This window comes from Ictalurus punctatus, chromosome 29 (genome assembly GCF_001660625.3).
Source record: "Ictalurus punctatus breed USDA103 chromosome 29, Coco_2.0, whole genome shotgun sequence".
Lineage (NCBI taxonomy): Eukaryota > Metazoa > Chordata > Actinopteri > Siluriformes > Ictaluridae > Ictalurus > Ictalurus punctatus.
The window spans coordinates 12,880,052-12,905,079 of NC_030444.2; the positions used below are offsets into that span (position 1 = coordinate 12,880,052).

Below are 25,028 nucleotides of genomic sequence, written 5' to 3' on the forward strand. Positions count from 1 at the left end.
TCTCCCATCGACAAACTCTTATCTTATAACAAAACCAGTGTACAATATTAGCTGTATACTCTTACTTAAACGAAACTCATAACCAAAGTTAGTTAAGCTTTAAAAATAACTAAACATCACCGCACTACAGCATGCCAAAACAGATATCCACCATCAACGCATTACAAAAGTGACCCATCCATGGTCACGCAACACTGACCCAAGTAAAGTCAACGTCTAACCTATGTATTGTGGTAGAAAATCGATCGAAAATGCATTCACCCTTTTGGTTGAATTCCCCAGGTTCATGGTGAGATTTTCGCTCCTGGCTCGCCAAACTGTTAGATCAGTGAATTCTCACTGCAGAGATTTCCTGGGATCTTAAGTAGATAAAACGCATCATTTTATGGAAGGTTTACTGTATGTGTAAAAGCGTCAGCCGTTGGAGACGCAGAGAACAGAATGCTGAGATTCACCTGACACACCTTAAAGTCATCTTAAAGGTCACACAGTTAACAACCCTGCAGCAGTCATCAAGGACACCTCTCCATTGCATCTGAGGACGCACAAGGGCGTGTTCATTTCCTTTTATTTCCCTTCTCTTTGGTTTCGTTCAAATAAGGAGACTCTCATCAGAACTCAATGTCAAAATGGAAATCAGTTTCTGTCATCTGTGTGATAAAATAGCCAGTCAGGTTTTTAAGAAAGACAAAGCGTGTCAGCAGGAGATGAGACAGATGCAGAGCTACTGAAGAAACATGTCGAATTATTACATTCAAGGTATGGTTTGATGTTGCCTTCTTCTCTTTACTGTTTAAATAGCTTTGCTGGTTTAACGGTTTTACATTTTATAGCTTTCTCTTTCTATTGGTTTGGATTTTTGTAGTTAGGTTTAGTTTAGGTTATTAATTCACACAGTAGTTTATATTACAAGGTCGTACATTATCAGAACAAATAATGCTTTTATTAGTCATTATCACATAACAGATCTCCACATATGTAACAGGTATTTATGAATCAGGAGTAATACATAGTTATACATCAACTTTGTATAAGTGTCTAATTTGAGTTTCATTAAACATATAAGAAGACCTTAAGTAGCTGCTTTCATGTGTTACTTAAATTCGCAATGTTGGAGCAAATGAACATAACGTTTGAAGATAACGTTTAGTGCTTACTTTTAGTGCGTCCAAAAAAACTCTATCCATCAATTTTTTTTCCTCCTGTGTCTCACTGCTAAGAGCGTATTTATAAATCACATTTGTGCTCATAACAATACTAATTATCTCATAAAGAACAAACAAATCAGGCAAAAAAAAAACAAAACTTGTTAATAAAAACTGCCAATATTATTTTAATTTGAATATATATATATATATATATATATATATATATATATATATATAAACCCCTGTAGGGTTTCTAAAGTCAATTTCTATCTCTTTATTTATTTATTTATTTATTAAGTAATTAAATACTTTATCATTCAAAAATACAGCATATGATCTGGGCTTGTTCAGATGGGGCAGAATGTAGGTCTGGAATACAGGATCCCCCCCCCCCCTTTTTTTTCTTTTTTTTAAAAAAAATTCATCTCAATTAATATCGATCCAGATGTTGTCCCAATCGCTCTGCAAGTTGTCCGCCATGATTATCATCTGATCGTGACACCGGCGACATGGACAATTTATTGCATGAACACGTATGAAGACTTAGCTACAGTGCAGACTGGCGACGACGGACAAAAGTTGAACGCTGAGACGGCAAGAAAAGGTCTGACAGAAACTGGCTGGGTCGGACCGTACAACAGAGCATACGGCTGGTCCTATCAAGACAAACGTTGAATTTCAGGCTAACCATTTGGTGCCCTGGACAGCCTGATAACGGAACGAAGCCTGTGGTGCAAGAAACTCAAGTGGATCCTGGGGAATCTTTAAGACCAGCAATACTTTAAAATGGTATGTCAATATCTGGATATCAATTACTACATTGCTATTAAAATCCATTTGCATTTATTGGTGTAATATACACATCTTTCAACTTAACTGGAAAACTGAAGTTTATATGTAACTGTGTTTCTATGACTACAGGATGGTGTTGTTTGAACGTTTTCCCATATGCTTGTTTCCTTGCTGAGTAGTAAATAGAAAAGTTATCACATCATGACCTATAAGAGGTCCTCATTATCTCACATTCATCCTCTGCTCATTCTAGTCAACCTAAATATCCGGGTGTCCTGGCAGTCCACTTTTCACGTTTGCTTTTTTTTGTTTTTTTCCATTGCGGCCTAGAGAACCGACCCCTGGTCCTCACTTATACTGAACAAGTCACGTTATGTCCTGATTTAACTTTTGTGATGCTGAGGAAAGAGGTTTTTATTGTTGCCAACCCAGTCTCACAGAAAAAAAAAATGTTTGTATGCAATTTACCTGCAGCACCTTCTTACAGTATACGATGAATATGTTATCACAAATTTGCATATGTTTCATATCAACATATGCTTTCACTCGAATGTCCGTATGCCACATTCTGCACCAACAGAATTTAACCAAGCTCACCTATACCACTACGCTATCTGTATAAGATTGATATGCAATAAATAATTTGCCCTAAACATATTGAACGTAGCCCAGTTTAAGCGTAAAATTTGCGCTTTTCTCAACATATGATTTCACTTACTAGTTTTGTAATTCATGGGGTAACACTGTACAGTAACGCAGGTATCTTCAAAAGACTTTAGGCTATAAATTCTTTAGACCACAGAGGCCTTCTACATTTTGGAAATCTGCAGCAATTTTGAATTTTGGTTTGCCTTGAATAGGACAAGTTTAGCCTAAAATCCTGAGCCTTCTAAGTCTAATCATATGTCATGAAAAGCACAAAATGTATGCATGAATTCTGTCATAAAGACATGGACATTCCTGAAAGACGGGATGAGTATAACCAACATGATGACATGCCACTTCTTTAATAAATTCTCATAATAAATATTTATTCTAATCTTCGATTTCTTTAATTCATTCATGTTGTCTTTCACTATAATCATATTATCATTATAATTGTAATATTACTATTTTGCAGCTAGCTTCAGAGGGCTTGTTGGTGTCACTCTTCACACAGTGAGCTGGTGGGAAGGTCAGACTTACTGCCAGACATATCGCACAGATTTGGCCAACGCAACCACTGAAACAGAGAACAACCAGTTACAACTAGTGACGTTACTCCAGGGGACTTCTTGGTTTTGGCCTACCTAAGCGCAGTTGGACACGGTCGGACTAGACCGCACAGAGGAGTCTCTAGTGGAGACGTGACATTCCAAATGATGTCTTCTACAGAGTACAGAGTGAAGGAGCAAGTCATGAAACTGCAGATTCAAGTTGATGGGAGTGCTATTGTTCCTAATGTTCTGTCAGCCATTTTACAACAGGTACCTCACGCAAAGTGTCTGAAACATTTCTCATTACTAGTATTAATAGGCTTACAGATGCAAGATTTATAATTTTACAGTTTTCAAAACAATGTACACTTTCTGATATAGTAGTTCTATGTCTCTGGCATCACTTCAAAAGCCAAGAAAAGGCTAAAGTGTTAAAAAATTTCTTAATGGCTTAATAGTAAAAGAATGGGACATTAAATATACATTAAGGCCAGTATTAGGTTAAAATGATTTTCTCTGCAATGTAACAGAAATCAGTTCCTTAGCCCTTGCGTCATTGGGACAGCAATAACTGAAGGCCGCACTATAAATTTGGGAGCAGTGGCAGATCAGGTGGTCATGAGTTCAAAGCCCAGCGCTGTCACTGCTTGGCCCTTGAGCAAGGTCCGTTAAACCCTCAACTGCTCATTAAAAATGAGATAAATGTAAGTCGCTCTGGATATGGGTGTCTGCCATAAGTAAAGACCATAAGTAAGGTATATTCTCTTACACAGCATTTTGCCAACTATTACGGTATTTCAAGTTACATTTAACGTTGTGGAACGTCCACAAGACAAGTTAATTCCTGTCATCAGTTACGTTATAACGGCTACAAACAGTCGTTCTTTCACCAGCCTTTGTTCACTCTTAGTTAATTAAATTAAAAAATATATAATTAATTAATACTTATGATTAAGTTTTGTCTCTTAGGGTAATAAGGCAAAAAAATGCAGCTCGTCATGTTATCAAGAAACCACAACACCCTCGATAATGAAGACTCTTCCATGGTGGAAAACTTACTGTGTAAAACCGGAGTACCCAAAGGAAACCCACGAAACACGGGGAGAACATGCTAACTTCGTACACACAGGGCAGAGAAGGGAACCCCCAACCCAGGAGGTGAAAAATGTGCTAACCTCTAAGCCACCGTGCCACCGACTCCATTCTCCACCAAATCTCCATTCAGAATTCTTCAGCAGTTATAGTATGTGGTATGAATGAAAATAAATGAAGTTGTGTTATTCTGGAATAAAATCCTGATTCTGTTCCTCAGGTCATGTAGAAACTGAAGGAAAGTGGTATATGGAGGGAGACAACAGTGACCAGCAATTATCACCAGGATCCACAAAATTCATACACACTATTCAGCCTATACAATTTGCATCCAGTAATAATATGGGTGATCAGAAGTAGAGGGAATAAAGTGCTCTCATTTAGGGCCATGTATTAATTCGATTTGAATTCAATTCATTTTATTTTTTTCAGCACTTTTAACTATAGATATTGTCACAAAGCAGCTTTACAGAAATCTGGATGTCGATTAATATTTAGATCCAAGTCAAGGAAATGCTTACTGAGACGACATAAGGAAGAAACTTTCAGAGGAACCAGACTGTAAAGGTATGCTATACGAAAGTAGAAGAGTAATTATTTATCAATCCATCTATCTGATGTTGCCCAGAAAAGAAGGTTTCTTCCTCATGTTGTTATCTCAAATACGTCATATTCATTACAAAAATTAGAATGGCTTTGTAAAGCTGTTTCCCAGAAAGAACATAACTAAGGACAAGCATTTATGTTTTGAGCAGGTATGTTTTGAATAGGCAAGCTAATTCAGATCACACAATTCAAATTAAAGCCATTTATTAATATACAGGGAGTCGCAAAAGTCTCCATACGTAGGGGAAATGAAGACTTTTAAGCAAAATGTCTTCCAAAGTCTTTCATACTTAGTTTATATTATATGCGTTTTTCTTCTCATAACCTTTAAGAATGCTTCTGACAAAAGAACGTATTGAAATCATTCTCATGGCTGGATCGGGAAGCTGTCGCAAGGTTGCGATGGACTTGAACAAGAAACATGGTGAGCACATCACACACGTCCCCTGTGCATGGAAACTTTTGGGACATGGTGTATTGCATTTTATAAAAATGCTAAATAACATAAGTTAAAATGACCAAATGTTCAGACAAACCGTGACATCAATTTCACATATTTATCACTGCTCAGTAAGGTGATCTTCACACGTCTGACATTTTGCTACAATGATGTTCAGAAATACAGCACAGTGAATAGATTCAAACGTTCTGCATTACACGGTCATATTAATTTAATCATTCGTCGGATATTCAAATTTAAAAAGAATATCAGAATATTCTGGTATCTGGGATATAATGATGCACCTAATGAACATTTTGCCACTTTTATAAAAACGTGCCAAATATACTCGTTTTTTCTTTCTTTCTTTATTTCGAGTCTGGTTTGAATAATAAATTCAAGTATTACTTTAATGCGTAATATATGTAGTTCTTCAAACACTGTAGCAATCTCTATATTTAATGAGAAATGATAGACTAGTCTTAATAAACAAACAGAAACCAACTGCAAAGCAAAAAATGTAGACCTTTTCTTTCATTATCTAGTTTAATATTCAAAAATAAAGTGTGTTTTTTTTTTTTATAGTAGTTAAATTCCTGACACAGCAAATACTACACTTATATTTCTGCATCGTCCAAAACATCTACTGGCGGTGATGCGATTTTGGTAAAGTCCAGTCCAGTTTCAGAGACCACAGGAGAAGCATTAGTTGTCCTCAGAGTTAGAAGGGATAGAGAAGGAGAGAGGTCAGAGGTCATGGTAAAATTATTTAGTCCTGGGTTTTTTGCCAAACATGAATATTTATACTTGGGGTTTTTACCAAAGGATTCCATTCTAGAAGGTATTGCACGAAGGTTTGGCTGAGAAGGCCGGTGAAGAAAGCTATGCAGCTCCATGTTAAGATCACCTTCCCTAGGTTCTTTTTCAGGAAACCTGCTTTTGTTGGTAAAGATAGTTGGCTGGAATTGGAAATAAGGCTTCCGATTTGAAAGTTTGTCCCAGTTATGGTTCCCACTCAAGTGCTTCTCTGGGCAAATCAGATTAGTGAGGGATCCCTTAATGATATTTTGGTGCTCAGATAAAGACATGCAGCTTCTTATGACCTCATCCATCTCCATCATGTTGACCATGTGAGGCAGCATCCCTTCACCTCCTCCTTCTTCTTTAAAATGACAGAGACTCTCAACACTGGGCATTCCCATAATTTGGCATTTTCCTAGATATGCGTCAACCGAATTGCATGAAATCCGGTCCGTGTCAAGAGGGATCCCAAATTCTGTTTCAGGCATGACTGCATCGGGCTGCTTGAGACACTGGTACTCACTTATCATCATCACGTCTTCAGCTGTCTCACCTTCTGCAGAACCTCGTCCACTTGAGCCAGAGTTCCTGAACAGGTCACTCTTTCCTTGCATGTCTTGATTTAGGCCATGGTTATTGTTATATGTTATAGATCCACACTTGATATTCGCAGCTAATACAGCTGTCTTCTTAAGCTTGTTCTTTTTAGTTTTGTACCTCAATATGAGAGCAATTATACTTACAAAGAGCAAGAGGAACACTGCTAATGAAACACTAAGGCCGACAGTCTGGACACGAGAAGCAACACTGGTTAGAGCTTCTGCTGAATTGGAAATATTCACAACAACACGGCAAGCCGTTGACCTGGAAACAAGCTTTGGACTACTTGCCAGAATCAAGAAGTCTTCAACAGTCTCACTCGTGGCTATGTTACCTCTTCTTTGATACACTGGGTTTGAGATATAGATACTGCCAGTGTTTTTGTTGACGTTGAAAAAGCGGGATGGCTTCACTAAATTGTACTCCACAGTACCATCCAGACCCCTATCGTAATCCATGGCGGTCACATGACCAATGCTTTGGCCCACTATGGCATTGTCTGGCAGAGTGAAATAGTACAGCTTCTGGGTAAACACTGGACTGAACTCATCCACACCTTCGATGTCCACCTGAACCTTCACCGTAGCAGCTTCGTCGCCTTTGTCTATGGCTTCTACCACAAAACAGTATTCACTTGTTCTCTCATAGTCAAATACTTGTCTGGTATGGATTTCTCCAGTGAGAGGGTCAATGGTGAAGGCCTCATTCGTGTCTTGGTTTCCACTGCCATAGTCCATGAAACAAGAGGTCAGGATGGAGTAGGTAAGCAACCCAAAACTTCCTGCATCCTGATCAATAGCATGGACCATGCATACTGGAGTAAAAGCAGGTAGGTTTTCTGCTACCGAACAACTGATGGTAGGGAATCTAAAGAATGGCAAATGATCATTCTCATCAAGCACTGTGATGAATATCACTGCAAAGGACACCTTCCTGTCATCTGGACCACCACCATCTGATGCTTGAACAGTTAAGATGTGTTTAGTTTCATCTTCATAATCCAGAGTACCATTGGTTTCCAGATTACCTGTTTGATAGTTCAAGCGGAACAAACCTTTATTGTTACCAGAGATGATGTCATACCTTACGGTGGCATTTGGCCCAAGGTCTAGATCTTGAGCAGACACCAAGACCAGGAAAGTACTTAACCGGTTGTTCTCACTGACCTGCAAGTAGTATTCCGAGCTGCTGAAAACCGGTTCATTGTCATTGATATCAAGCACCATGACTGAGACTGTCGTTGAGCTGTTTAAGCGAGGCACTCCTCTATCCATCACAGTAACAGTCAATGTGTATGTCTCTGTGGTCTCTCTGTCCAGAGCGTCACACAGCACTAAATAACCCACAGTACTCTTCTGAAACTCTGCAGGCACTGCACCAGATTCGATGCAGAAACGGCTCTCCTCGTTTCCCCCGGTAATGGTATAGTCTAGGCGGGAGTTCTCCTCAGAATAATCCTGGTCCTGAGCCAGTAGGGTAAGGAGTACACTTCCGACAGGTATGTCCTCACACACACTCACCTGATATGTGTTGTGCTGGAAAAAAGGTGCATGGTCATTGAAATCCAGCACCTCTATATCTACAGACGTGACACTTGAAAGACTAGGACTGCCTCCATCCCGTGCTTCCACCAGAAGCCGAACGATGTTGCTACTGGCGACGTACTTCAAAGGCATGTTGGTATATATAGAACCTGCGCATAGAAAAGGCGTTAAGTAAAATATCTGCTTTTTTAAACAGCTTGAAGTTTATAGTTTTATATGTATGTGGGGTGAGCTGTCTACTATTAATTCTTTTAACGGTTTGCAATACTTTGTTTTCGAATGAGTTCAAATCAACGAAATGTGCTTGGTCAATCAGTTGGACAAATAATCAGGTAAAATTAATGAAAGATTTTGGATGAAAGATGTGCCGCTCAGCTAGTTCATTGTAACAATAACAATGTGAGCCATAGGGTAAAAACCAGCTGTGACACTATGAATTCAGTGTAAGCATGAATTTTACACAAATATTACCGTTTTCATTATTGATATAGAAGCCAGTCTTTGTGGAGGAGAGAAGCCTGTAGGAAATTTTGCCATTCCAGCTCGAGTCTCTGTCTGTAGCTGATACAGCCACCACAAACACATCTGCAGGTGTCAGTTCTGGCAACACTACCTGCAAGACAAACAGTGAAAAATAAACCTACTAAAGGCATTTAAAGTGTATTTATACTGTGTAATGTATATTACAAACAGTGAAGTTTATCATACTGTTACAATACAGAAAACATACATGTAAAAAATTTTTAAAAATAAAATAAAAAATCTAACCATGCACAACAGCTTACACTACCAGATAAGTGTTTTATATTAAATATCTGACCAACCTGGTAAAACTCCTGAGAGAACACTGGTGCGTTATCATTTACATCCAAAACCTCAACAGTTATCTGCGCCTCTGTCTGATGTACTGAATCTGACGCCACTACTGTCAGTATATGCAGGATTTGCTCCTCATAATCCAGACTTTTAAGAGCTGTGATTATTCCAGAATAGGAGTCAATGACAAAGCTCCCATTTGCCTCCTCCGTTTGTGCTAAACTGTAGGTGATTGAAGGACCGAGGTCGACATCAGCGGCCGTTACTTGGATGACAATATGGCCAGGTGGAAGATCTAAATCAACAACAGAATAAAAAAAGAACTCGTTCAAAGCGTTGAGCGTATCCATATATCAATACAAAAAGTCGAAGACAACCTTGGGTTGTGTGTTTTGTGTCTTCTGAAATCTGATTGATATCTTACTCTCAGGGACCACTAGAGGTTCCATCGCTGGTATCACTGGCCGGTTGTCGTTAACATCCACAACCTGAACCTGAACGGTGCATGTTTCTGTCAAAGCAGGATTTCCTCTGTCTTTAGCCTCAACAATCAACCTGTCAATTAGCAAAATATGTTCAGAAATGAAGAAAATATCATATGAATAGCAAAATATAGCAAATAGATCAAATGTGAATTTAACAATAAACTGAAAATCAACTAACTAACACAAAGAAAAAGACACTTACTAAAAGACCATAAAGAATATCCGTACATCCGGGCTCGTATTTCGGGTTTCAGATTTTTCTACGTTCAGTTGTCTTGCTATAGTTTCATGATAATAAACCACCGTGAACATTAAAGAGGAATTTCTGCAGAACCCTAATGAATTTCTGCAGAATTCATTTCCTGAATTTCCATAACTGTAATATGCTTTTAAAATGCTTAAATTCTTTAAATGCTTTTAAATTCCATACAAAAACCCCGTATTTGTCTGGTATCCGGTATGGGGTGGCTGTGGATCGGGTGGTAGCGCGGGTTGTCCACTAATCGTAGGGTTGGCGGTTCGATTCCCGGCCCACGTGACTCCACATGCCGAAGTGTCCTTGGGCAAGACACCGAACCCCGAGTTGTTCCCGATGGCAAGTTAGCGCCTTGCATGGCAGCTCTGCTACCATTGGTGTGTGAGTGTGTGTGTGAATGGGTGAATGAGACACAGTACACAAAGCAAAACATACATCATATCCCTTTATGGGTGGAATTCTTGAGCGTACCTGTAAGAGGAGATGATTTCTCGGTCAAGGACTGCACTGGTGGCAAGAATCCCACGTACAGAGTCGATAATGAAGGCATTGTTTGGATTTCCATCCACTATGGAGTAATCTATCCGCCCATTCAGACCGCTATCAGCATCCGTTGCTAACACCTGAGAATAAAAGTTGTAGTGACTAATCTTTGGATTATGCTCTCGACTCATGCAGTAGCATTTGGGATACACTCATAATCCGTTTGGTTTATGTTCTTCAAAAAAATATTCTCCATCACTCAATAACAACAAGACAAACACACATACCTGCATGACATAAGTGTTAGGAATCTGTCCCTCCCAGACTGCAGTTCTGTAGTAACTTTGTTTAAACGCTGGAGCATTGTCGTTTACATCCTGTAGAGTGATTGTCACTCTGGCGTGGCCTGAATGGCGGCCATTTTCTGCCAAAACCACCAGGTGAATCTCACGCTCCCTCTCAAAGTCCAGCAGGTGCTGATCTCTAACTGTTATATCACCTTTGGGAGGATGAGAGAAAGTTCATCTTGCGCATTATTAAAAAATATGTTCTGTCACTAGTCAAAAGTCATCTTAGTGTGACGGGATTTTGGTATAATCATCCACGTATCATCTATATCTTTAGAGTAGGTACGAGCTTATTCATGAAGATTGTTGACCGCTGAAAACTGATATAATATTTAGGACACATTAGAAAAAAGAAAATAAAAAACTAAAAACGTTACATAATTTCCAAGAATGTATTAGATTTATGTTAGATGACTAATGGTAGAAGGAGGACAGTTACATACGCGTTAAAGGTTTCGGTCTCACCTGTGTTAGAATCGATGCGGAACGCTGTGTTCTCATTGCCGCTAAAAATACTGTACTTCATCGTGATTTCTGTAGCGCTTTGATCGTGAGCTACAACATTTCCCACCCAGGATCCTGTACAACAACAAAAATATTTTTAAATATTAAAAATATTTTTTACAAATATTATTTAATTAAGCTCATGAATGTGGTTGATTTCTTTTTTTCTTTTCTTTTTTAATTTATTTTATTTTATTTTTTTTAAGTATTAACCCAAGGATCTAGAAATTTCTAGAAATATCTCGAGGAGAGACATACACTGAAGAAATACAGGATTTCATACTGTCAGTATATCCAAGCACATTCTATATGTATTGTATAATGAAAAAATTCAAGATTTAATTGCAATCGGTTTATTAACATTGATATTATTTAATGATTTCAATGACAAAATACTGAATGAATAGTTCAGTACCTGCCTCACTGTTCTCAGGTAAGCTCACTTCGTAGTGTTTCTCGGTAAACTGTAGCAGAGGCTCATCTCCGTTGAGGGTAATTATCACCAGGCAGGTGGAGGTGAGAGCAGGCGAGCCTTGATCTACAGCCCAAATCTTCAACACCTTTGTCCCTGATACACTGGCCCTCATGGGGGATTTCGTCTGCACCTCTCCGGTTGATTGGTCGATATGAAATTGCTCATCTTCTTCCATTAACCTGTACACCACCGAACCGTTTTCACCTTGATCTGGATCAAATGCTGTCACCGTGGCGACAGTTGTTTTTTTTCCTGCACTAATCGATGCCCTTATTGGGTCGTTAATACAGTGAGGCGCGTTATCGTTAACATCCTCCACCTGAACGCTGACGGTTACGACAGAACTACGCGGACCCTGACTACAGCCGTCTGTCGCTACAGCACGGAGACTGTACTGCGACTGAATTTCTCGGTCCAGAGGTTTTGTTAAACGTACGGCTCCTGTAGAGGCGTCCACAGAAAATGTCCCGGATGCCTCCTCGATCAGGGAGAAGGTGACTTCGGCGTTTGGACCCTCGTCTGGGTCCCGAGCATTAAGACGGAGAATCTCAGTGCCAAGAGGAAGGTCTTCGCTGACGATGGCGCGGTAGCCAGTTCGCTCGAAAGTGGGATTGTTGTCGTTCTCGTCTGAGAGGTTTATAGAAAGAGTGGCAGTGGAGGTGAGAGAAGCGGCGCCCTGATCAGCAGCCTTAATGATGAGTGTGTAATTAGAACATTTCTCTCTATCCAGAGAGTTCGTAGTGCTGACAGCTCCAGACACGGAGTCGATAAAGAAATCTCCGAAAGTGTCTAATCAAGACAGGAGAGAGACAGAACAGGCATTTAAAGAATGGAAAGATACAGATACAACTGAAATTTATAAGCTTAGTAATTACATTTATGGCATTTTGCAGAGGCTTATCAACCCTTATCCAGAGCAGCGTATATTTATCTCCTTTATACAAATGAGGGTCAAGGGCCTTGCTCAAGGGCCCAGCAGTGGCAGTTTGGCAGTGCTGGGAACTGAACTCATAACCTTCCTATGAGTAGTCCAATGTTTTAACCACTGAGCTACACACTCCATAAACAACTCTATAACATAACAATATAATATGTAATATAGTAGAATTCTAACTGGAAATCAAATTTCATGCTTACTACCATGTTTACAGTCATTTAACAAAACTCTCTAATCCCTTTTAAACACTTGCTGCTGTAAGCCATTAGATCTTGCTCCCAAGAGCTCACTGTTCCACAGTCTTCACAAGTGTTTTCCTCATTAGAGCCCACTTTAGTGAAGTCAAGATTCTGAAGCTTGTGGCCAGAAAAGTGTACAAAAGATATCAATATTGCAATCAGATGAAAGGCCAAACCTTCAAACATAAGCGTGGTTAAATATCCTTCGAGGAACTGCATGAACATTGAACTTCTTTCATAAATATAGTGTACTCACTCTCTAGAGTGTAGGTCACCGTTCCGTTGATCCCGTTGTCAGGGTCAAAGGTCACAGCGGTGTGAATGACCCCTGGAGGGAGATTCTCCGGTATAACGACGTGGAGGAACGACTGGGAGAATTCAGGAGGATTATCGTTGTCGTCGAGCACCGAGCACAGGACTGTAGTTGTGCTGGAGAGAGCAGGAATCCCAGCGTCCTCTACCTGAACTGCAGATCGGCCAATCAGGTGCAGCAGCGTTAGGTCATGTGATGAGCCCAAAGACCAGTTAAAGACAGAATAAACAGAAACTTTCTCAGCACTTTTAGTGTAGGAGATTCATAGCGTATTATATGGGTGTCTAGGAGACGAGTGAATTGCAATTGTAAACGTACGTGCCTACAGAACTGCAAACAAACGGTCTTACTTCTAAGACAGTCTGTAATATTAATATGAAACAGCGGGGCTGGAATTTTAAACAGGACATCGTGGTGGTTAATCCTCAAAGCTGTAATGACCCAGAATATCTCACCTCTGAGAGAGAAGCTGTGCTGCAGTTCCCTGTCCAGCTGCGTGGAAGTGCTAATAAGACCAGCGTGTGAGTCAATTGTGAAAAGCTCATAGCCAGGACCAGGCAAGAGGCTGTAGCTTATATTAGCATTCTCACCTGGGATGAAGAAAACACACTTATATAAAGCTGCACATGAACTGCTAGTTTTCCACCTTTCCAATCGTGTTTCTTTCCTCCTGCACCGTACCTGAGTCCAGGTCCACTGCCGTTACTGTAATCACTGCTTCTCCTGGCTCTCTGTTCTCCATCACACTGGCTCTGTAAAGGTTCTGTTCAAACAGCGGCGTCTCGTCGTTCACATCCATCAGCAGCACGGTCAGAGTCTGAGTGGAGGACAGAGACGGTGTCCCGCCATCTGAGGCCTGCACTGTGAGCGCAAAGGCATGCTGAGATTCGTAATCCAGCGAGGAGTTCAAATACAAATGACCTAGAAGAATTAAATGGGCGGGGCGGGGCGGGGGGGGGGGGGGGAGGGGGGGGGGGGAGGGGGGGGGTAGTGCAAGCATAGTGATTAACATCAAACCTGCCAAAACCAGATTTAGGATATATCGCATGATGTTGCACTTACTTAAATATAAATATGATTTACTTAATGAGTCCATCTATCCGTTAATTATTCAATGTAAAATGACTATACTTTTATTCCACTAGCAATTTAATACATACATACGGTACGTTATACTGCATGTGCTGCTAATAAGAAAACAAAAGATGCCAGAAAAGATGCTCAATTAGAAACTCGTCTCTGGTTGGTTTTGCAAACTTTGCCAATTACGGTATGTCCTAAACCAAACCCCTTTATAGTGCACCCTATTTAGTGGACTCGTTCGGTAGTTTTACATTTTGTATCCATGCCAAAAATCATACTGAAAAAGTTTTTCTGAAAATCCAGTGTGCTGATGAAATCCCACAATGCATTGCAACTGTTTGTGCCCGAATCATTTATACGAAATAGTACAAAATACCCGTGATGCACTTAAGCATTTCTAGGGAATAGGGAGTAGGGCATCATTTGGGACACAGGCGTAGTCCATTAATGAACACAGGTGTCATGGACGTGAGCAAGAATAAAAGATTCTTATAATTTACATTCTGTGAATATATACCAAATACCACAGCACAGAATTTTACCTGATCTCTCCAAACGAAACACTCCAGCTTCATTTCCAGACGTGAGTCTGAAGGTCACGTGACTGTTCACTCCTTCATCGTCATCTCTGGCCAGGAAATGATGCAGAAGACTCCCGACCTCTGTGTCCTCTGCTACGTGAACCGTGTCGTTCGAAACAAAGACGGGGCTGTTGTCGTTGACGTCCAAGAGGAACACTTGAGCCGTCACCGAGTCGACGTGTCTGCTGTCGCTGGCGGTGACAGTGAAGGCAAAACTTTGATTGCGCTCACGATCCAACGGCAAAGTCGTAAAGACTGCCCCGGTATCAGGGTCAATCCTGAACGGAAGTGTCTCCATAGAAAGGGTTGGGTCAAAGGTCAACGTGTAACGAATAGCACTGTTACGAAGAGTCGCATCGCCGTCGACTGCTTTAAAGACGTAGACTACGGTTCCCACGGCAACATCTTCCTGAACCCCGAACACCATAATGCTATTGTTGCCAGGGAAACCAGGGGCGTGGTCGTTAACGTCGTCGACGCTGACAGCCACTAGGATGGTGGCGTTAAAATTGGGATGAACTTCGAAACAGTACTGCTGATTCGTCTCATAATCTAAAGGTTTCGCTAAATAAATATTGCCATTCGCTGTATCAGTAGTAAAGTACGAACTCCCATCTCCGCTAGTGACGGTGTAGCGCAACCGCTCATTGGCTCCCCTGGAAATTCCAAGTGAGCCAATCAGAGATCCCACGCTGGCATCCTCTCTGACAGTTAAACGTCGGAGACCCAGAAAATCGCGACGGCCCACTTCACGTCCTTGTGCGCAAGCGTGGACCTGAAATTAAATATCGTTAAAAATGTTATTTTTCCGAGCAGTATTAAACGTAATTATTTAGATATTGACGTCAACCCTGACGTGTCACCTGTACGTGCACAAGCGCCGTCTGTTCTACAGGGGTAGCACCGTTGTCCGTAGCAACCACCTCGATGGTGTAGTTCGTCTGGTGGTTGTGGTCAAATCTTGCTGACACCTCGATCTCTCCACTCTGACTGTCAATCTCAAAATGAGCCTTTCCATCATCTACAGGAAAAGCTTGAACAAAAAATGGCATCCACCATCAATTTTGGGCAGCTTATTTAAAATAGCACTTGATCAAGCACGTACTGTTCTTTTTCGTTTCATGTAGGATTTCAGGACGCTTCCGATTCGCTATATTGATTTGTCAAATGAATCAAATAATGCCAATGATTTGGTTAACTCGGTGCGCAACTCTATAAAGAAAATCCAAAGAAGAAAGAGATAATCGGACCAAACAGTCACGTGCTACATTTACATCTCACTGTAAGAGCGTGTCCTTCATAATTTTATCCGTAAAATATCTGTTGCTTGAGATGAGCAATGTCCCTGATGCCGTCCTCCATGTTGACTTCAAAGAGACGGTGCTATTAACTAATGAATTGTATCATATTTATGTATTTAATGGCATTCCATAGACTTCTTACTTTTTCCTTCCGTCTGTAGTTATGTCCGAGATGTGAATACTGACGTGCGAAATTTCTCTGAATATATGTGTGTGTGCGCTGTAAGTAAACACCGATAAATAAGATACGAACGTATGTACTGTGGGCTCACCTTCTCTTAGAGAGAATGTGACTGTCCCATTTTCTCCTGCGTCCAGGTCCTGAGCATACATGCTCATTATCACTGAACGGACAGGGAGGTCGGAACATACCTGTTAACAAAAAAAAAAAAAAAAAAACATTTATAGCATCAATACTGCTACCCTACTCTTCACAGATAAGACTGGACACCCTGAGCTATTATGTACACTGAATACAAATACTATGTATTTAATATTCATATTGTATATATCGATATAGTCATATAACGAAGATGTTCTGGACCGGTATTAAACGTATTACATTTGGCAGGTAATTCTACTGAAACCTTGATTTCTTGATGAGAGAGCTAAAGAGAGTTAAATGTTGTGAACCTGCATGGTGAGCTCCTGGTGTGTGAACTGAGGTGGATTGTCATTGATATCGGTCACAGTTACATGGACGGTTGTGGTGGAGTTGAGGCGAGGATGACCGTGATCCGTCACCAATACTCTCAGAGTGTGATGAGGTCGATGCTCCCGATCCAGAGCCACCCAGTTAATCAGCTCTCCTGCCATAAGCGAGAAGATAACACGGGACTGGAATGAATATCATGTAATGCTCAAGCCCTGAACATCATAAACATCATGCTTAAACCCTTACTGAGAACTTAAAGAGCCAGTGAGTCAAAATAAAAACCACAAAAAACAAGCCCAGACCATCTGCTATAAGAGTGTGTATAGTTTGTGCTCAAATTTTGTTAAAGGCTACAAAAAAAAACAAACATTTTGTTTACACATACAGCCATTTTCTAAAGACTAACGGGTCTAATGTTTTCATTACAAAATTTTTTATTAATGATTAGAAATGGCTGCCTCTGCGGGTAAAGCTCAAACAATTTATTAAAGGAGGAATTCTGCCGTCGCACCTGTTTTAGAGTTGATGCGGAAGTGCTTGGCGTCCGACAGCAGGATGTAGGAGAGCTGTCCGTTTTTCCCCGAGTCTCTATCTGTAGCGCTCAACTTTCCCACCAGGCCGTGCGGGTTCAGACCCTCCGGAACGCTGAAAAAGTATCTGTCTCTACTGAAAACTGGAGTGTTATCATTTTCATCCTGCACCGAGATGATCACCGTGGCTGAAGCGCTCATTTCTTCATCACCGCCTCGAGCTGCGGCGCGAATGTGAAATCTGTACGTCCTCTCCGACTCGTAATCGAGACTGCGAGCCACGAAGATCCAGCCACTATCAGGCTGGATAAGGAACGGCAACATCGTGGACACGGGCTCCATAGAGTAGCTGAGGATTCTGTGTGAACGTGATCCAGGCTGCGATTTGATCCCATGCGCGCGCACTTGGATCACACGAGTGCCACTTTGAGCGTTTTCTCCGATCTCGACTTGGTAGATTAGCGTCTCGAAGGCTAGCACGTCCTTCGTGTTCGTCGAAGAGTCGAGCTGCACCGTGAGGCTCATCGAGGAGCTTAAAGACGGATTTCCTTCGTCCTCGGCCACTATGTTGAGCTCGTATCTCTGTGGAGTGTCTTCTGTAACGCTGCTCTTTAGCGTTAGAGTCCCAAAATGAGGATGAATGGTGAATAACTGGCTCTCTGGATGCAGAGAGTAGCGAATCTGTCCATTAGAGGCGCTATCGCTGTCGTGAGCGTGTGCCACGTAGAGCGTCGTCCCAGGAAGAGCTTTTTGGGGTATCGTGATGAGATCGAAGGGCATTGGGAAGACTGGTGGGTTGTCATTGATGTCAGTGATGATTATGTGGACGTGAGTAGTGCTGTAAATGGGCGGAGTACCAGTATGAGCCTGAACAGTGAGATGTGCACTTGGTAGGGACTCATGATCCAGGGGAATGTTGGTGTAAATCACACCAGACTGGGAATCCAAAGAGAAAAATCCCTCGGGGTCACCAGAGGAGATTCGATATACATGAGCATCCACCAAATCTGCAAGGTATAATACCTTTATCAATGCATTAATATCCATCAACAGAAAACATAAACTCTGTGATTGACAGGCGAGAGGTCATTTTGTTCTGTTCATTAGCATGGTTCATTTACGTTTTTGCCTTTGCCACGACCATATCTGTAGCTCTCCCGTGAGTTTTACGCAATCCTATGCCGACTTCCTATTAATCAAAAATTTATGACAATGCCAGAACTTTGTCGTTTTTTGGCTGCAATGACGCTAAATCGGCCAATTTTTGTGTGGAAACTGTGCGGTGTAAACGCAGGGAACGGAAACTCACCGTGAGGTTTTACGACCTGCACCTCCCCCACCGAGGTGCCGCGAGGAGAACCCTCAGACACCGAGAAGCTGTAGAGGGACTTTTGGAAGAGCGCAGGTGCGTGGTCGACGTTCAAAATGTTGATGATGATGTCCGCAGGTTTCAGAGAGGCCACACCCACTCCATCGTGGGCGGAGACGGTGAGTCGCACAGTGCTGGCGCGCAGTTCGGAGAGAGTCGAGGACACAGAGAGTGTACCTGCAGATCACACACACACACACACACACACACCAAATAAGTGTGTTTTCCAGAGATTTATACTAAGTGGTCAAAAAAGTATTAACAAAGCTGTTATCAATCCTAATAATAATGCTTTCTTTTCACATCATGCATTTCAGTCTCGGAACTTTAACATAAATGTTCCATTTCGTCCGTTTCACCTGATGATTCGTTCACAGAGAAAAAAGAGGCGTGGTCTCCAGGGAGAAGCTCGTATGAGACTCGTCCGTAGTCATCCGAGTCGCGGTCAGTGGCAAAGACGGTGAGGATTTCAGCGCCGGGTTGAGTGTTTCTACTTAAGTTTGCTTTGTATTTCTCTGGGCGAAATACAGGAGCGTTGTCATTTACATCATCCACATCGATGTGAAGATACGTCTGTGAGCTGAAGCCTCCCTGAAGAGGACGAGATAAAATGGAAGAAATTAACTTATAAAGTGAGAGAAAACAAGTGTCGTTCACTTTATCAAGGTCACTTAAAGAATAATAACAATAATGTCTGTCCTCATGTAAAAGTATAAAACATACTCACTTGGTCTTCGGCTTTTACCAAAAGGTCAAAGTTCACCAGGCCTGCATCACGATCGATGTCATGAGACACGCAGATCTCTCCCGTAACGGCGTTGATGTGAAACAGTTTGCGTGTGTATTCGGTGTTAAACGCGTCAGAAAAATCGTAACGCACCGTTCCAAACTCGCCACCATCAGCGTCCTCGGCAGTCACCTACACGACGACAGTTTTATAAATCAAGAGAACATTAATGCATTCATTTTACTATTTAAAATACACGCAACTATGGGAAAAAAAAAAAAAAACATGTATAAGAGTAAATATCATGAATATCATGTTACTGTCTTTACTTCTTTCTCCTGTTTCTACAGAAAATGACAGAATCTAGTCATCTGAGACATAAAATATGAGATAGCAACTCTGTTGAACTCTCAGTTCTGATTGGTCAGAAGTTATTGATTCGTTTCCTATAGCAGCAGCTCTGGCAGGAGCACCAGCTGTAATTCAATCACAGGTGTATTTTAATACGTTATTGTTTCTATGGTAACAGCACATTCACTTGTACGGCCAAACTTAAAAACGTGGTGTTATTTAACAAAGAAAACCGTATAATCGTTGATACGGCGAAGTTTTCTGTGAGGAGACGTTTATTTAACGTTTATGGAATGAATCTCCAGTCTCAAAGAGTTTCCAGTTCCTCTATAATTTGACAAGCTGTGTTCTTCGTCTTTTCATCTTGTGAGGTGGAGCTGGTGAGGGAATGAATGTTTATAGGTGCTACGGTCCCCTCCGAAAGTACTGGAACAGCAATATCAATTCGATTGTTTTCGCTACACACTGAAGGAAGGACATATGGGTTTGAAATCAGAAGATGAATATGAGACGACAGGTCAGGACTTCAGCTTTCATTTCCTCATGTTTACATCTAGACGTGTTACAGAACTTAGAACATGGCACCTTTTGTTTGAACCCACTCGCTCGTTTTTTTTGGAGCGATCAAAAATATTGGAACACGTGACTGACGGGTGTTTCTTGCTGCCCCAGATGTGCCCTGTTAGATCGATTGTTTAAAGAATAAATAGCTCTGAATGTCTACTTTTGGTTTGAGCCCTAGGTTTCGCCTGTGAAGACCGCATTTGTTGCTAAAAATGGATAAACCAACATGAAGACCAGAGAGCTGCCTATGGGAGAAAAGCAAGCCATTTTGAAGCTCAGAAAAGAGAGACAATCAATCAGAGGCATTGCAGACGCATCGGGCATAACCAATACAACAATTTCGAATGTCCTGAAAAAGAAAGAAACCACTGGTGTACTAACAACCAGACATCTAACAGGTCGGCCAAGAAAAACAACAGCAGTTGATGACCGAATCATTGCGAGAGCTGTGAAGATGCCATGTTCTAAGTGTTTAACACTTAACATCTGGATGTAAATATCAGGAAATGGAAGCTGAAATTCTGATCCATCGTCTTAAATTCATCTTTTGATCTCACACCCAAATGTACTCAATGTATAGCGGAAACAACAGAATGCTCCTTGCTGTTCCAATACTTTCAGAGGGGACCGTTTAACATGAGAAATGACAACATTAAATGTAACTATAAATGGATAAAAAGTACAACGTATCAACATCACTGATTATTTTCCTATAACAACACACCTCCAAGCATTGTATTCTTTACCTATTACAGGGTACAAACCTGAATTTGACTTCTTGAAGCTACAATGAATAATAATAAGAAGCAGAAGAAGAAGAATACAGATATAAAACATTACTATAACCTTGCTATAAACTATACTACAGCCATGACGATCATCATTCTTTTCATTTGTCACGTACAGTTTATGGCTGTTTGTCTTTTCGCTGTCTTTCATGTCGTGTAGCCCTGCGTTCGGCATCGTTTAATCAATCCTTTCCTATAATAAATGTGATATACTGGATTTTATAGCCTGTGTGGGCGAGAGTGTGTCTGAAACCTTTGATCAAAGTCTAAAAACTACCGTACTGTAATCATGTGCGTGAAACCGATACGTTCAACAGAGCTGTGAAAGGTTTTGGAGACCTAAACACTACTTTATTATTAAAGTCTCCAAATAAAACCCACTCGAAATATTATTCTTTCAAGGAATAAGATATAAAAGAAAAATAATGTTCATTATATTCAGAGGGCATGCGTCATGGAATAATTATTATTTGCAGTAATACGATAATAACAAATTATAATATATAGAATAATATTTAGAAGGTATTCAGCATGTAAGAATTATTATTATATTATTTGGAGTAATTAGATAATATAATAAATAATTTTGAATTATAATAACCAATAACTACAGTGGTTTGAACCGGTCTTTTTTTTTTTTGCAATTTTACGGTGTTTGCCATCTTTCTCTTCTATATTGTAAGAAACATGGTGTGGGGTGATTATTCTAGCATTGTTTTGCTGTTTGTTCCAGTAAGACACTGCCAGGATTCAAGTCAGTCATTCACACACACACACACACACACACACTTCCCACCTTGCAATAACACTGCAGTCTTTGTACTGAGAAGAGTAAACACTCTCGCTCTTTCGCTGTCAGTTAGAGCTGTCTCCTAATTCATAAAGAACTACTTTCTGTGTGTGTGTGTGTGTGTGTGTGTGTATGAAGCACTGACACCAGCATTGGTAGTGTGTGGTGTTGATATGACTGTATCAAGGTACAGCAGCATTGTCAGGGTCTCGAACACTATGTATACTTATAGAACCCAAATAATGTCTGCAAAGTGATGATCACTTTCTCGAGAGAACAAACGTCAGGTATATTTACCTGGATAAAGCAGCTTCCGATGGCCAGATGCTCCCGGATGGTGGTGGTGTAGACCTGCTGTTGGAATACAGGTCCGTTATCATTGACATCGTCTACGAAGATGCTAACGGTAGCTGTGGAGGTTAAGGGAGGAAACCCAGAGTCCACTGCTACCACCAAAAACACCAGATCCGACTCTCGCTCCCGGTCCAAACCTGCAGCAGTGCTGATGATACCGGTCAGCGGGTCAATATTCACCAGAAAGCTTCGATCCGACTGTAAAATCGAGTACGATATCCCAGAATCCTCATCATCATCGTGGGCCTTGACCTGTATAACCGAGCTTCCTTCAGGAGCGTCCTCGAAAACGTTCGATTGGTAGGTTTTTTGCTCAAAAATCGGGGCGTTATCGTTCACATCGGAAATCCGTAGAACAAACGTTCTCTCGCTTCTCAGAGGAGGAGAACCGTAGTCCGAAGCAATGATGGTGAGCTTGTATTGGTCCTTCTCCTCCCTGTCAAGCGCGCCATCCACGCATAAAGCGTACACAAACTCATCTACAGACTTTAAGCTGAATTTCCCTTCTCCACCTTCAAGGAACACGCTGACTTTGTTCGGTTCTCCCAAATCTGGGTCTGAAATGGTGATTCTGGCCACGTAATCTCCATAACCAGCGCCTTCAGAAAGCTCTGGATCTCCACTTTCGCTCAAAAACACGATGCTGATATTGGGGCTGTTATCATTGACGTCCAGAATCCTGATTTCCACAAACGTGCTGCTGGATTTCGGAGGTGATCCATGATCCTGCGCCGTAACGACCAGCTCAAAAGACGACCTGGATTCGTAGTCCAAAATCTTGTTCACCCGAAGAACCCCTGTATTTTTGTCAATGGTGAAAAACTCATCCGAGTTGCTCAGGAGTTGGTCGATCTCATAGGTGACGAGGCCGTTAGAGTCCAAATCCAGATCGTGAGCGTTTACCTGGCACACAGGTGTTAAAAAAGGGGTGTTTTCCCAAATAAAAGCTTGATAGTCAGTCTGATTGAACACAGGGTGGTTGTCGTTTTCATCCAAAACATTAACATTAACTTGTAAGTGCCCGGTTTTGGGTGGTACCCCACCATCAAAAGCCTCAATGGTCAGATTGTACAAATCCACAGTTTCTCTATCCAGCTCTTTCACAAGAACCAAATCCAAACTCTGGGCGTCCAGTTTGAAAACTCCATCTGTGCTACTTTCCAAAATTCTATACCCTTGAACGCCAAACGTGCCTTCATCTTGATCTTCAGCAGCATCCAGGTGAAACGTCGTCCCAGTTGGAGTCCATTCGGACATGTTTAGCATCACAATTCCTTCCAGAAACACAGGTGCGTGATCGTTCGTGTCTTTGACCTCAACTTGAACCCTAATCACCTGTCTTGTCAAACATGTAATGGAAAATTCATATCTGTCTCTGTGCTCCCGGTCCAGAACTGCAGACGTAGAAATGACTCCCGTCTCCGTATCTATCTTCAGATCACGGAAAACATCCGAATCTGTGCTCTCGGATATGAAGAACCCACTGCTTTGTACACCTGGAGGAAAAGTGGCTCTTACGTCCCCTACTATGGTTCCTACAGGTAAACCCTCCTCAACAGACACACTGAGGTTATACACCTGTGCCCATGACTTTACACATAATAGCAATAAAATGATCAGAAATTGCAATAAAATCCTTACACAATGCTCCATTTTTATGTACCATGTATGAAATAATTTTTAAAAAGTACTAATTTGAGCTTTTCTTCATATTTTTAGTCAATGAGAGTCACTCACATGTGAAACCTCTGAAAGTTCAACTTCAAAGACAGATATTTTCAAAGCTTACACATCACATTTTATCCTGCATGATTAACTCTAATATTTATAATTCTAGTAGGTTACCGAGTTGTTTTCGTATCTATAAATTGACTTGTAGTGCTGTAATTCCAGTACGAACCGAATAATCCACACAGAGGTGCGCCTTCTGCTCTGCTTTTGCCTGGGAGTCGATACCAAAAAGAGTCGAATGTCCCGTTAGTGAATCGAGTCCTACGTTGCGGAGTCGATTCTACTGCGTAAAAGCGATTCAGTTAAAGTTCGGCACAAAACCTCGTGAATTAACAAAGTAGTAGATTTGTTAAATTGTCACTGTTGGAGTAAAAATACCACAAAAAAACGAATTTTGCCAGTATTTTTATTTTAAAATGTAGGGAAAGGCTGCCTTTAAATCAAACAACGTCAACTACACAACCCCAGCTAGCGTTAGCAGTCATCGAGATGAATATTAACATAATTGCATAAATGTGCCAAGGTCACTTGTCATAACCATATGTCGTTATAGCGTATCTGCATTTATTTACTCGCTTATATATTTATTTATTGCAACTTTGATTTGACAAAGAAAAATCGAGAAAACTGTGCAGAATCGACTCTTTGAATCGACACTGGATTCCAGACACATGTAACCAATTCCCGCGCGCACGTGCGTGCACTTCTTTCAATATTGCACTGATAGGCTGCACTAATTACTGTAGCACCCCTGAAATTCATTTACAATAAAAGAAAAGCTAAAAAATTAAAAAATAAATAACGAAGATCACAGGCGATGTAGCAAGAACATAACTTTAGTTGTGTATATTTATTCATCTGAGCGCATGTTTTAAGTTTGAGAAGTCATAAATGCAGTGTCCCTAGTGTACAGTCGTGGTACTGCATGTGGGCTGTATTCCAGTTCAGGCAGATCAATCATGTTTAAATCTGTCCTAAATATTTAAGTCCCTTCACACCTGTATTCTGTTGTGGAAAATCTCTATCTGGATATAATCCTCGTCATCTAGAGGTGTACATGTTGAGTAATATTTATTTATTTATTATATAATGACACTATCACACTTAGAATTTTGCACACATCCATATTTA

General features: G+C 40.9%; 1 protein-coding gene and 1 long non-coding RNA gene across 2 annotated transcripts; one reads left to right on the forward strand and one right to left on the reverse strand.

Annotated features, from left to right (window-relative positions):
- Positions 1-671: 671 nt before the first annotated feature.
- LOC108260642 (uncharacterized) lies at positions 672-4,193 on the forward strand. The gene is made up of 4 exons (XR_001811213.3): positions 672-759; positions 1,594-1,937; positions 3,061-3,406; positions 4,106-4,193. It is a non-coding gene; the product is annotated as an uncharacterized LOC108260642 (long non-coding RNA).
- Positions 4,194-5,033: 840 nt separating this feature from the next.
- Positions 5,034-24,725, reverse strand: dchs2 (dachsous cadherin-related 2). Its single transcript, XM_017461058.3, has 20 exons — positions 22,110-24,725; positions 19,320-19,511; positions 18,952-19,183; positions 18,533-18,769; positions 17,205-18,230; positions 16,672-16,847; positions 16,311-16,410; positions 15,601-15,770; positions 14,699-15,512; positions 13,755-13,994; positions 13,529-13,663; positions 13,017-13,226; positions 11,525-12,373; positions 11,071-11,184; positions 10,546-10,757; positions 10,247-10,398; positions 9,459-9,589; positions 9,043-9,329; positions 8,690-8,831; positions 5,034-8,367 (listed from the first exon to the last, which is right to left on the reverse strand). The coding sequence occupies exons 1-20, from the start codon at positions 23,817-23,819 to the stop codon at positions 5,891-5,893; spliced, it is 9,606 nt and encodes a 3,201-aa protein (XP_017316547.1). The 5' UTR covers positions 23,820-24,725; the 3' UTR covers positions 5,034-5,890.
- Positions 24,726-25,028: the final 303 nt, after the last annotated feature.

What these genes read in the sequence shown, in the direction of transcription:
- dchs2 (XM_017461058.3), bottom strand. Translation starts at nt 23,819, where the DNA reads ATGGAGCATTGTGTAAGGATTTTATTGCAATTTCTGATCATTTTATTG. An exon ending in CTCTGTGAACGAATCATCAG is followed by an intron (nt 18,770 to 18,951) that starts GTGAAACGGACG and finishes TGTGATCTGCAG; the next exon opens with GTACACTCTCTGTGTCCTCG. An exon ending in ACCTGAGAACAGTGAGGCAG is followed by an intron (nt 11,185 to 11,524) that starts GTACTGAACTAT and finishes GTTGTTGTACAG; the next exon opens with GATCCTGGGTGGGAAATGTT.